At 37.0% G+C, this 13,760-nt stretch overlaps 1 protein-coding gene across 4 annotated transcripts in view; it reads left to right on the forward strand.

Moving 5' to 3' along the window:
- CGNL1 (cingulin like 1) overlaps positions 1-13,760 on the forward strand; it is a 67,701-nt gene that overhangs the window by 32,033 nt on the left and 21,908 nt on the right. For all 4 annotated transcript variants that reach the window (XM_052807237.1, XM_052807234.1, XM_052807235.1 and 1 more), the window contains exons 9-10: positions 9,541-9,747; positions 10,062-10,166. In XM_052807237.1, coding sequence (XP_052663197.1) covers positions 9,541-9,747; positions 10,062-10,166 — 312 coding nt within the window. The remainder of the gene's footprint in view (positions 1-9,540; positions 9,748-10,061; positions 10,167-13,760) is intronic.

The following is a 13,760-nucleotide window of genomic DNA, read 5'->3' on the forward strand; positions in this document are numbered from 1 at the left end:
ATCCATGCTATCCAGTGTTACTGTGTTATTCATTCAAGGGCTTCCAATTGCTTTAAGAAATAGTGTCTGAGGTTAGAAGAATTGCCTGAAATTACACAGTGGGGAAAAATACCAGAACTACAGACAGAGCTACAAACAGAAATAAAGACCTGTTTTTTGCATTCATGAGCTTTAAAACCTAGATGACTATACCTGAATAATACTGATTTCAGAAGCTCTCTTTACTGAAGAGCTAGTAAGGATTACAGTTCAAGGGTTGTCCCTATGTTGAGACTCACTATGTTTGTCTTTTTTCCTTGGGTGTCAGTCTTTGGGTGTAGGTTGGTTTTGGTTTTTTCTTTCTTTGGAAGTCATCTGCAGGTTACCTAGGGAAATCAGTGTCCAGTTGTTTATTTAAACTTGATTTGTTTATATACAAAAAGGAGAGGAAAAAACAATAGAAAGGGATTTGGTATCTCCATTACTGCTACCCCCTCAGGATCATCTGAGGGAGCTGGGTAGATCTGAATCCTTGAAGCCACATGAAACCTTTTACATGTAGTTCAAGAATTTGAACAACCGGTCCAGTATCAACCTAAAAAGGTGGCCCATGAGACTTTAGAGTTGGTTTAAGCAGACAGTATCTTCCTTGATACCTTAAGTGTTCCACACTAGTAACAGAATGAAGTGAGCAAACACACCATTCCCTTTATTTTGTAAGGTTTTGGAATATTATCATCATAGAATCATAGAATGGTTTGGGTTGGAAGGGACCTTAAAGATCATCTAGTTCCAACCTCCTGCCATGGGCAGGGACACCTTCCACTAGACCAGGTTGCTCAAAGCCCCATCCAACCTGGCCTCGAACACTTCCAGGGATGGGGCATCCACAGCCTCTCTGGGCAACCTGTTCCAGTGTCTAACCACCCTCACAGTGAAGAATTTCTTCCTAATATCTAATCTAAATCTACCCTCTTCCAGTTTAAAGCCATTACCCCATGTCCTATCGCTACATGGCCTTGTAAAAGTCCCTCTCCACCTTTCTTGTAGGCCCCCTTTAGGTACTAAAAGGCTGCTGTAATGTCTCCTTGGAGCCTTCTCTTCTCCAGGCTGACCAACCCCAACTCTCTCAGCCTGTCTTCATAGGAGAGTGTCATTTACTTTGATTCCACAAATATGAATATGGAAAGAATATTTGTAAGTCTGTTACTTCCATTTAAAAAACTTCTATTTGTGCTTTAGCTCATTTTGAATGGAGATTTATTCTTTAGATTTCTACTTCAACTATGGCAATTAAAGGACAAACAGTTAATTGGTTGAATTCAGTTTTACTCAGTTGAACTTGATTCTGAAAGGAAGTGTAAAGATTTTTAGAAAAATTGGCTGAGTTGTGCCTGATAAATGACGAATCTAGCCAAAATTTAATAATTCTAGTAAGCTGTGAATGAGCTACTTGGCTTCCCCTCACTTCAGCTCTTCCTGTATTTTGTAAAAGGACTGTAAAGGTCCTGTACTGTGCAGTCACTGCCAAAGGGGAATTTCACCAGCTGAAACACTGAAGTCAGCCAAAACCATTTTTTAATGATCAGTTACACAACCACTCTCATGTCTTTGCCAGTGTTGAGGGTGTGGTAAAAAAAGGTGTGGAGCCACAGAACATTTTCTGCATTCCTATTCAAGAGATTTTTCTGCTCTGTTCAGGTTGAAATAGAATATTTCATTTGCATCTCAAGGACCCTGTTTGTATGATCTGTCCAGTTTCTTTGGGGTTACACAGTAATGAGTGGTGGGAAGGATTTTGATGCCTTTTGTACTAACTGAGCTGCATCTCTGATTCTTTAAATCTGTTCACTGCTTGCACCAAAGTTGAGAGTAGAATAGTATATAAATATAATTGCTTTACTGAGATTTCTTCAACAAAGCAGTTGGAACAGTATTTATTGCTTTATTTAAACTAGGTCTTGACTAATTTTAATATATTTTAAAATATTTCTGGACACGTATGCAACTATATACAAGGACACAAACCCAAACTTTATTAGAATCATTTCTTGTTAAGCAAACATCTGAAAGGAGCAGGATGAGAAGTGAGAGAATTGAATTTCACTGGTGAAGTTACCTTATGGGAACTCCCTTATGGAGATTAGTCCCAAAGCTGAAAACTAAATGCCGCATGCACATGAACTCCAGCAGCTGTGACGTTTGTGGGCTCAGATAAGCAGACCTGTGCTAGGTAGAACTTTATAAATCAGATGTACATACCAAATCAAATAGTACACATATGTATGTGCATGCATTCTCTCACTTTCTTCTCATCCATCTGTTATGAGTTAAAAGTAGTTTTGTACTCAGTTAAACACAATGTTAGAATATTTCATTTATCAATGTTTTTCAGACTTTGGTCTGTTCCTACACTCAATACATGCTATTAAAAGCTTCTGAAGAAAGAATTCTATTGATTGTTTCACACCTTTAATTCCTTTTCTCAGCATAACTGCAAGCTTATGAGTAATGTTATTCCCCGTATTAAGCATAAGAAAGTAAGAGGTAGAGTGATTACTGTCAAAAGGATCCATTAGTTGTGCATGTTCAAATTGAGGTGTCTAGGTTAACATAAAGTTAACCATTATGTAGTCCTTGATATATTCAGGGTACAATTTTTGCTGACTTCAGTTGCAGCTGTGCACTCAGGACTTTGGAAACCAAGCCCTAGTGCTTCAAATCAAGCACAAAGGAAATTAAGGAGCATGCAGTTATTGATCCCCTCTGGAAAGTTTTGGTTGAGTGACTTGCCTCAGGAGCTCTTTGGCAGAGACGAGAATAGACTCCAGTGCTCTTGGGCTGTATTTGGGTACCTTAGCTGTTGAATTATCCTTTCTCTTACTGCCTCACTCATTTCTGCAGCACTGCTTTATTTCTGCAGCAACAGCCTCTTTCACTGTAAATTCTTGACTTGTTCTCAAGCCAATTGACTCATCCTTTAAGCTTCAGAATTAGAATGTATGAGAACTATTAAAAGATTTCAGTGGTTATTGACTGCCATAGATTATTTTCCTCCATGTATGATCATTTTTTGTGATCAGAAACTGATTTTTTGCAGTGGACCTTTCTTTTAGGATTTGATAACTTGTTTAGTTCATGGTGGTCTGGTCTACTGCTGGGCTAGTAAGTAAACCTACTGTATGTGCACTATGGCATAATGACAATGTCAGAATACAGAAGTTTAACTTCAAGCGGTCACAGAGGACTTTGTATTGTGGGACCTCATCATTACAGCTATGTTTTCTTTCTTCTAGACAGGCTTCTTTTTCTTTTTTCAGCTTTTTTCAGAAATTTGCAACCTGTTTCCAGCTTCTTTTACCTAACCTCTATAGCTTAAGTCTGCTGATAAGTCTTGCTAAGTCTTAAATCATAAGCTTAAACATGATAAAATTTGAGAAAGCATAATAAAATATTTCATGTATTCAAAAATAATAAATGAGAAGAAGGTATGAGTGTGTTTAAGAAGTCTGCAAGGTTGTGGATGTTAAGAGGGAAGGTATTATTCCTTCAGAGATTGAAGAGATGGAAATCTGAACGTGAGACAAGCTAAGTGTAGGGAATAGAAGGCACTGAATGCCCTGGAGACAGAGTGAGGACAGACAGATTGAAAGGAACGACAAAGCAAATGCAGGCAAACAGATCTAAGAAGGAAAATGCTATAGGGATTTTACCTTGCATAAATATAATTCCATAATATAATATAGTAGAAAGTTGGTTTACTAAAACATACTGCTACAACTAGCAAGTGGGAGTAAAAAGAAATAAGCATGTTTTATATATCATAGCGAAGAAACTGCAATCTTGGAATTGAGATATGTTAATTTTAAGATCCAAAGAGCCCACTTCAATGCTTGATACAATTTGCCCCCCGCCCTCCCTGTTTTTTGGGGGCTTTGGGGGCTTTTATTGTTTGTTTCTTTTAAGTGGGTGTTTTTTGTTAGTTTTTTTTTTCTTTTTGTATGGCAAATATGTCTGAGTATACAGTATTTTATTCCAGCTTTTGTCTTCCAGATTCTTGTTTAACCAGTTTTATCTGTTACGTGCTCTGTATGTGTTTATGTACATAATCTCATTTCAACTCTCTGAAGAGGCTGATCCACAATTCTGTGAACTAAAGATCATGTTATATTAACAACATGTTTGTTAATGTTTCATATTCAACTTAAATCATTACTTTGTGACCTTTACCCAGTTCTGTTACCATGGGTTAAATTTATATAAACTTAGTTAAAATGATTGCCAAAACTTTACCAACATCCCCACATATTAAAGGCAGCAATGTAAAGTATTTATGAATGGGTACTATCAGGAGTCAGTAATTGGTGTAGTGTCATTAAACCTTAAGGACCTTTTGTTAACTCACATTGTTTATGTACAGCACCATTACAAATAAGTCATGTGTGGACTGAAGGATGTGGATCCACAGCACAATCTGTACAAGTGAGTTCTCCCTGTCTGGCTTTCTTCCTCATTTGTACTTAACTAGCCCTATAGTGTTCAGTTACCCTTCTGCTGTCATCCTCATCACTCTAACCCACTCTAATTCAGTGCTTTTGCAAACAGCTTTCAACTCGTTTTCTGAATGTGTGAGCCAGTCACTGAATTTTAAATGAAAGCTGTGCCTTCTTGCTCATGTAGACAGAACCAAAGAGAATAGGATTACTGCTGGCTGTTAGCAAATACCATCTGTTGTACAGTTTAAACTGTCTATGCAGTTGCCACTTTCAGTTTTAGCCTATGAAGTGCAATAATTGGCATTCAAAATTTATCAATGTACATAGTAACTTCTCTGTAATTTTAGTGCAGTAGTTTTCATATCTTCTACTGACATGTTTTATTAGGGGAATTTTATGTAGAATATAGTGGGCCATCTCTAATGACAGAGTGGTAAATTTAACGTATGGTGTCTACATGAGTAATATTGCCTTCTAGTTGCTTGGGGCTGGTTGAGTATACTGCCTGTGTGGTAGGGTTCCATACTCAAAGGGCGCAACAATCTGTTTCTGCTTCAGCAGTGTCCATGTATGATTTGATAGCTGCTAGCCTGAACCTTATGTAACTTCAATATATGGATAAGGATCTCTCTCCACCAGGTTCTCCCCTAATGGTGTTGCTACAAGGTCTGTCAGAACTACCTTTCAGTGCTTGTTTCATTTGCATATCCTTTCTAATGATACCTGGGCTCTTTTCTATCATGTTCACCTGTCCTCCCAAGAGAAGACCTGGAGGGAAGGTGGAAAGTGATGTGGGGTGCCAGATAAGACTAACAGTGGAGAATAGGAAAAGGGAAGAGGCACGGAGTTTTATTATACCCTAACTTTCTGTGGCAGTATGCTACAGGATATGGCATGTATTGCCAAATGCTATTATAATCCAGAAGCTTCATGTATGTCAGTGAAGAGCTCTACATGCAATTCTGATTACGCCGGTGATAAATGAATATAGGCTTTTTTTCTATCTAAACCCAGCTGTGTAATTTGACTCTTTTGGAGAAGTGATGCTATGTATGCATTTTCTACTCAACATCTAAATTGTATTTGTGCGGTTTGACTTTATTTAAATTTCACTATCAAATTGAAGATACTTGTGTATTGTTTTTTCTAATATCATCCTGAATGATAACCTGAAGGTGATCTTCCATGCCTTATGTGTATAGTAAAATTGTGTAAGGTAAACTAATAGGATAGATACTCCTGTGTTTCTTTTCAGTCTTATCTGAAACAAGTTGAAAAGATGTTGAGATAATAGTGTACAGAGAAATGTGCATTGTGAAGAAAATTTCTCCTACTCTGCCCAGAAGATATGTAAGAAGAATGCCCACTCTCCAACTACAATACAGTAAAGCTCCCCATATATACTAAGAGAGTTTTCCTACCATCTTGAAAAAGTGTGTGTCTGTGACTGTATATACTTATTGTTGGTATTTTTTAAGACATACTCCTTCCAGGTGAAAGAAGGGAATTTTGTACTTAACATGTTAGAGAATTTGTTTGGGAACAGTTCATTCCTGTGAAGGTGTAACCCTTGTAATGATGCCAAGGTCATCAGAGACCTGTGGAGATCTGCTGGTTAAGTGCTGGTCACTCAGGCAGCTGGAACTTTAGGCAGGTTTTACTTACATACCCAACTTATTTCCAAGATTTCAAATTAGGTTAATAAGGATAATACTTGCGACTTGCCCTCTATACTTCTCTACCTTTTATATATATTCACCTAGCATCTTGCTAACTTACTGAAATATGTAGTGAAAAAGGAGAGAGAATATCAGTTTAGTTTAATTTTAGTGGCTGGAACAGTATCCTAAAATACATACAGCAAAAGGCAGGCTGGTACAGATCTCTAGATATGACTGCATCAGGGTAGGATGAACTTAATTTTGAACCTGTTAAGTTAAATACATACATATATATAGGTATGTATTTATGTGTATATTTATGTATGTAGATCTGGGGGTTTTGTTTGGTTGTTTGCTTTTGTGTGTGTGTGCACGTGTACTTCTAAGCAAATAGTGAATGCTTCCTGTGTTGGGAAAGTAGAGCAAACCATAGTAGATGAGATAGTGGAATCTTCAGGTACAGTGTGGGTCTGCTGCAGTCCTCTCTTACTGTGTAACCCTGTGTAGGCGGTTGGATGAAAAAGAACAGACAAATCAACATTCCTTTCCCTGAGCTCCCCAGCATGCCTCAGCTGCTTTCACTCAGCTCCAGAAAGAGGAAATGAGACAAAACGGAGCCACTGGTGGAGCACTTGCTAATTAGTAAAACTTTGCTGTATGCAAAAAGCAAAACCTAAAGGAATATATAAATGCTATTGAAATTTTAGTATGTGAGAGCTTAAAGCATCAACAGAGATTTATTTCAGAGCTTTTAACTAGTCGTGTACTTAGAAGAACAAGTTTTTTCAGTATTTTCAAAAGACCAGAACTTGCCAGCCTGCTTATGCTGCCAGTTTTTGTATAATAAGTTCATTGACCCTGTAGACAGTCTGAGTGTTTTCTGAGTTACCGCTTTATCAAACTAATTTGCATGATTTTAAAGCTGTTGCTTGCTAGGAAACAATCTAGTGAGGGCGCACTTTGTAAACACCCTTTTATATAACTTTGCTTATTCCTTTTGGGGGTGGGGAGGGGAAAATTGGGAGCTACAATCAAAAATAGTGTAACTGAAAAGTGATTTTCATGCTTTCATAAAATATTTCACAAAATAGTTTCTTACCAAACTACTCTGTAGGATTTCTTTTGTTTTCACCCACATAAACACAATTTCACATGCAAAAATGTTATGCTTCAGTAATTAATGTCCTATTAATTAATTACCTATTGTCACCAGATAATGTAGAGGCCAAAGGTATAAATGGATTCAAAAAGGATTAGAGAAATTAATGGATGATACATTCATGGAGGAAAAACAGTCAGAGCTGGGAGTGTGTAATGGAGAAAGGATTGCCCTGTAGTTGTTCTTCCTCTTTTTGTCCATAAACATCAGCTATGGCCCCTGGAGAGAATACTGGTCTAGATTGACTCATATGTCTTTTCTGGTGTTCTTACTATTGTTTAAGGTCTTAATAAAGAAGGCAGGGGGTCTATACATGAGAACCAGATCTTTGTACAGAGTATTGCTTTGTATCAGACCCTGAATGCCCAAGAGCAAGAAACACAACTTACATCTCGGATTCTTTTATGTTCTTTGGAGGGGATTCTGACTGACAAGTCCATGAAGAGCAAAGATTAAATCCTTCCAGCTCTTTACTCCACAGAATTAAATGTTTACAAATACATAACTGGTCTGTGTTATAACAGTATAGATAGTACAACAATACTATACTTCCACTCATGGTTTCCACAATAAATGGTAGGATGTTTTGGAGAGGGTAAGTGGTGAGACTAAGGTGATGATTAGTCTCAGAAAAGTTACATGCTGTAGCTAGTTGCCCTGCCAAAAAAAAAAAAAATCTATCACTATGTGTGATAAATTGTGATGAGTTGTTTATTATAATTTGTCTTTGTGCTGTATATTGATTTGAGTTTCTGAAAAAATACAAGGTGTATCTTTTTGAATACAAGTTGAACTCAGTAGCTAAACTCCTTCCATCTGCAGGCAGTAACTGAAAACCAAGCAGAACTTCTGCTGAGTAAGTAGAGCCCCAAGTGTGGGTCGTAGAGCTGCACCAATACCACTGTAAGGTACTTCCAGTCTCTATTGCTTGTTCATGCCTGATCACTGTCTGCTTTTCTGTGCTGGCACAGCACTTTGTGGCACCATGTTTTGAAAAGGATTGGGGCTTTTTTCCCAGTAACATCCTCCCCCCCTCCCCCTTTTTTTTTTTTGGTGTCAAGATCTCTTTATATTTATCTGTGTGTATATATATTACAGTTGATCCTGTTCCCTAAGTTTACTCTGCAGCCCCACAAATAGTTGCATGGATGTAGAGTGTTGTATATTAGTGCTTGGAATAAGCGGTGGGGTGAGACTGCCTAAATTTTGTGTTTCTGTGGAAGACACTCTTCATCAATATGTTCTTCCTTAAAGATCCATATGGCTTCTGATGTCTGTTAAGTTTTTTAGATTACTTGGAATTACCTAATAATGGGATTTGGTAATGAAAATATTTTAGGGCAATAAAGAGGAAGATGTTAAGGTGAAAATATGTGATGGCAGGCATGAGACTGTTCAGGTGTTGTATGTTACTCTAGCACATATGTATGTGTCATGCCCAGCCAGCAACTAAGCACCACGCAGCCGCTCACTCACTTCCCCCCCCCCCCCCCTCCGTGGGATGGGGTAGAGAATCGGGGCGGGGGGGGGGGGAAGTTAAAACTTGTGGGTTGAGATAAGAACAGTTTACTAGAACAGAAAGGAAGAAAATGATAATAATAACAATAATCAAATTACAATAATATTAAAAAAAGAATTGGAATATACAAAACAAGTGATGCACAATGTAATTGCTCACCACTGGCCGACTGATGCCCAGTTAGTCCCCGAGCAGTGATCCTGCCCCAGGCCAACTCCCTCCAGTGTATATACTGGGCATGACATCACATGGTACGGAATACCCCTTTGGCCAGTTTGGGTCAGCTGCCCTGGCTGTGTACCCTCCCAACTTCTTGTGCCCCTCCAGCCTTCTTGCTGGCTGGGCATGAGAAGCTGAAAAATCCTTGACTTAGTCTAAATGCTACTTAGCAACAACTGAAAACATCAGCGTGTTATCAACATTCTTCTCATACTGAATCCAAAACCTAACACTATACCAGCTACTAGAAAGAAAATTAATTCTATCCCAGCTGAAACCAGGACAGTATGCCTGAGGAAAAAAAATGCTCCTTGTGTGGTCTCCCACAGTAATATGAATAATAAAAATGCATGGTTGTAATGTATACAGACTCGAAATTAAATTCTTTGTTGACATTTTGATGTTATATCCTAGCTATATTTGCTGTGGTGTCATATGAAACTTCTGTTGGAAAACAGCATCAATTATTACTATTTTTTTATACATGACATAATTTGTTTTCACTAGAGTGCTGCTGTCCTTGCCAGTGAAAGAAACGCTGCACAAGAGTTGCGAAATAGTATAGAAAATCAAGTCACAGAGCTGACTGAGGAAAATGAACAGTTGAAGAGAACAGTTGGTGAGCTAGAGAGTAAAACTGAAGAGTTGCACAAACAAATTGATAATATGAAAGGACAAGAAAATTCAGTGAAGGAAAAAGTAAAGAGATACGAGGTAAGTTAAGAAAACAAGCCCCTTAAGGTAGTCTCCTTCCTGTTTGCAAAGGATACATTGTAGAACAAAAACCAACAAAGAAGCGGATGGGCAATGTCATTGGAAAGGCTAAGCAGAAACCAGCAGGTTGTCAAGAAGCACGATGCAGTTTGCTGACATGTATAGGAAAGATTTCCTCAGTGTAAAACCAAGTCACAGCTTGGAACTGGGGAGATCAGTGACAGGCCAGAGTGAACATACTTTATAGCTCAGTTTACTTGTCAGATTAAAGGCCTTGCCGCTATTTCTAAATGTATCAAATCGTATCATTGCAGGAAGAGAAGCAACAGTTAGAAGAAGCTTTGAAACATGCTGAAAAGGAGGCAAAAGAATTAGTAGTGTTAAAAAGGTCTTTGGAGAGTCAACTAGAAGATATGCAGGTAAGAACAAGAGCAATTTGGAATATTTGAATTTTAAATTTCCTGTTTGTTTACCTGAGTCACCATTGCTTTCTGCAGAGTAACATCTCATTCTTTTTGAAGTACGCTTTGTTTTATAGTCCAGACCTCACTGCAATGTTCAAATGTTTCCTGAAAGCATAGGCATAGCATCATCTAATTAAAACTGTCTTCTTGTTAAAGTCTTTTTTTTTTGTTTTGTTTAATTTCCATGAGTCTAGCAAAATTACAGGGAGATGAATCACAAAATAAGCTGCCTAAGGTTTTATAAATCTGTTTATTATTTTGAAAGGTCATTCAACTCTGGTTGTGTGTAGGTATTTACATGTAAAAGAATAAAAAGCTGTACTTGGATATAAATAAAAATATTGGTAGTAGACAACTATCAGGAAATTGGCTTCTCTGTTTTTACAAACCTCTCTTCTTTGCAAATGTTGCATGGAACTGGTATATTTCATCACAAAACCAGAGAAATTTTAACATGTATCACAAGGACTTGCAGCCTCTTAAACTCTGTATGAAGTCCTCTTTCCACCTTGCTTCTTCGTCTACTCAGTATCCAGGAAAGGATATGCTTTCTCCCAGATTAGCCCAGAAATTAATCGTGTGGAGAATGCATCTACTTCAGAGCAGCAGAGAGGGATGTTGGCAGTATTGTGTATGAGTAAAGATGGAATGATTCAGATGGAATGAAAGTTCAGATCTGTTTAGTAAGGAGATGAATGTCTATAAATCTTAAAACTCTTCTTGTTGACACCATATTCTGTATCTGAAAAAGCTGCAAACATAATCTTTCCTCTTTGTAATTCACCTTTTACATGTACCAAAGAAGCATCTATTTCTGCAGTATAAGATAGTTTGGAATGCTTAGTTTTGCGTCTAGAAGCAAAGTTTTTAGATGATTCTATCAAACAAGTCAGGCTCAAAAGTGAAGTACATGTACATTGCTAGCGACCCTTTTTTAATTGAACAGATGTTTTCCCTTGTTGTCTTCAACAAAAATTTTACATTACTGTTCTGAAAATCTGAAAATTAAACTTGTCTATGAGTGGATGATAAACCAAGGGAAAATAGTGTTAACCGGCATGTTCTCATCGTTCAGTTAATTATGGTAAACAGAAAAAAATAACAACAACAAGAAAATACTACTGTGTCTTTAAAATGGAATGTGCTTCAACAATATAAGGTTTTAACAATATAGGTAAGGAAACTTTATTTCTACAAAATTATGTTTTTAAGCTGATGTTCCTTGTAGCTACATCAATAAGTGTTTTATCTGAGGCTTTTGATCGGGTGTTTTTCTTTTTAAATCTGTTTATCTGTTCTACCTCACTGATTCTCCAAATTTGCTTGTGTGTATTGCTCATAATCTGCACAATCACAATAGATGGCCCATTGCTCATCATTGGCTTGCATTTAGCACTGTTTTCTAAGAACTCCCTTCTATCACAGTCTGGCTTGACCTTCCTGCACAACATGAATCAATGCACCATATGCATCTCCTGCATCTCGATTAGCTTTGGGTCAAGATGCTTGAAAAGTGTGTTCTTTCTTTTCTCTTTATGCATCCTTCAGGGCATCGTGCCAAATAATACTGCCTCTGGGCTGGGTCTCCAAATTCAAGAAATCTAGGAAAGGTGTAGATAGAAGAGTCTGTCTTGTCATTTTATTCACAATTTATGACTAATTTCTAAATCAAATTTAATCCCCTTTCTGACTCTGAACTCTTCATGTCCACCGGATACCAGCACTAATGGACTTCACAATGTAATCAGTTGTCCCTTTTGTTTAGAAAAATTCAGCCTTTCTGTCTTTAGATTTTTCCTTGTTTTAATGAGTAATGTTGTGCAGTAGGCTGATTTGGCCTTGTTTCACCTTTGACAATTTAGATGACAAACTTTGGCACAGTAATAATGCTTATCACAGTGGAAACTTAATTCTTGACTGGCCCATCTTGCTTTTTACATAATACAAATTACTTTTAATGGTGGACTAGCATAAGAAAGATAATGACAGTATGAATAGAATTGTAACAGTTACTGTAAACATAGCCAAATCTATTCCTCCTCCATCCCAAATTTTTACTTGGAAAAGTTAAAGCTGGAATACCCTTAATTATTATAAGCAATTTGTTTTAATGCTTTTGTCTAAACCCAACCTCAGTATATATTGAAATTTTCTTTATGGATGGTCAAGCAAGTAGTATTTTTTGTAGTGTCTCATGCAGTCTCCTCTATGTAGTCCACTGTTTCAAGAAATGAGATACATCTTAACATTTTTGTAACATTGAGAAGACTTTTGGAAGGTGCTTGAGAACTTTCTTGGGAAAGGAAATAATATAATTTTAACCATAGCATAGATGGTACTGCAATATATTAAAAAATATCAGTTATACCAACATTATGAACGGCAGTGCCAAGTATTCTGTGCTTTTTAAACTAAACAATCAGAATACAGGATCCTTTCCATGGGTGGAAGAATATGGAACTTTTCATTGTGGTAAATAATGGTAGGTGCATAGAAGCAGTGTTGCAGAGCACTCAAGTTGAAATACATTCTCAATTTTCAGTTATCAGTTGAAAGAAATTATTAATTTTGTAAAGAGAAGATGAAACTAATTTTTTTTTTTTTGGAAGAATAAGGAAGTATCGCAATAATCTTATAGGTTACTATGAAAACAAGTTACTACTTTTGTTTTCCTCCATTTTGTTTTCTTTTCTTCTCTGGGTATGTGGAAGCATGAGTGTGTTCTATTGTTATTTTATGGCTCCCTGTCTTCTGGATCACTGTCTGTCCACCAACCTGAAACTGAGAAATACTGCTGTAGAGTTAGCCTCAGTTGCGCTGAAATAACACTTAAGCTTCTTCACAAAGTAATTAATTATCACTACAAATTGGCTTTAAATTGGCAAATGATAAACTGTTTACTTGACCTGTGGTTACACTGTAACTGACAGGCCAGCCAATTCCAGTGAAAAGCACTCAAGGATTTTTATATGCGAAGGGGACTCAAATTAGAACTTATACTTGAGTTGACTATTGAAGCTGTCCTATAGGACATCCCAAATTTCAAATATTGAAATTCAGTATAGTGTATTGAAATTCAGTATAGTGTATTGAATAGTATACACTATTCAGTATAGTGTATTCAGTATAGTGTATTCCTCAGCTAGACGCTGAGGAAACTGCAGCATTTGGATAGTCGGTAGCAACATTTCCATGGCATCATGTTTTTTAATACCTGAGTTAAGTGATATAAATGGAAGTTCAGTTGTTTCTAGTATGTCATATTAGTCTATCTCAAATATTAATATTAAGCTAGGCATGCTAGTTTTTAACCAGTTTTTTTCTATTTTATCAACTAATCTAGGAAAGGGAAATACCACATCCTAATTTGTGTTGCCCAAGCAAAATGATTGTTGATGAGAAGCTACATATGACGTGTTATTTCCCCTGAATAATATTACAAGAATGAAGTAGTATCTGTTGTAATGCAGGGTATTTATTAAAACAAAGATAATTTATGTTACAATGCTCAGTTTTCATGAGGAATATTTTTACCCTATACCTATGTTA

This window comes from Harpia harpyja, chromosome 14 (genome assembly GCF_026419915.1).
Source record: "Harpia harpyja isolate bHarHar1 chromosome 14, bHarHar1 primary haplotype, whole genome shotgun sequence".
NCBI lineage: Eukaryota > Metazoa > Chordata > Aves > Accipitriformes > Accipitridae > Harpia > Harpia harpyja.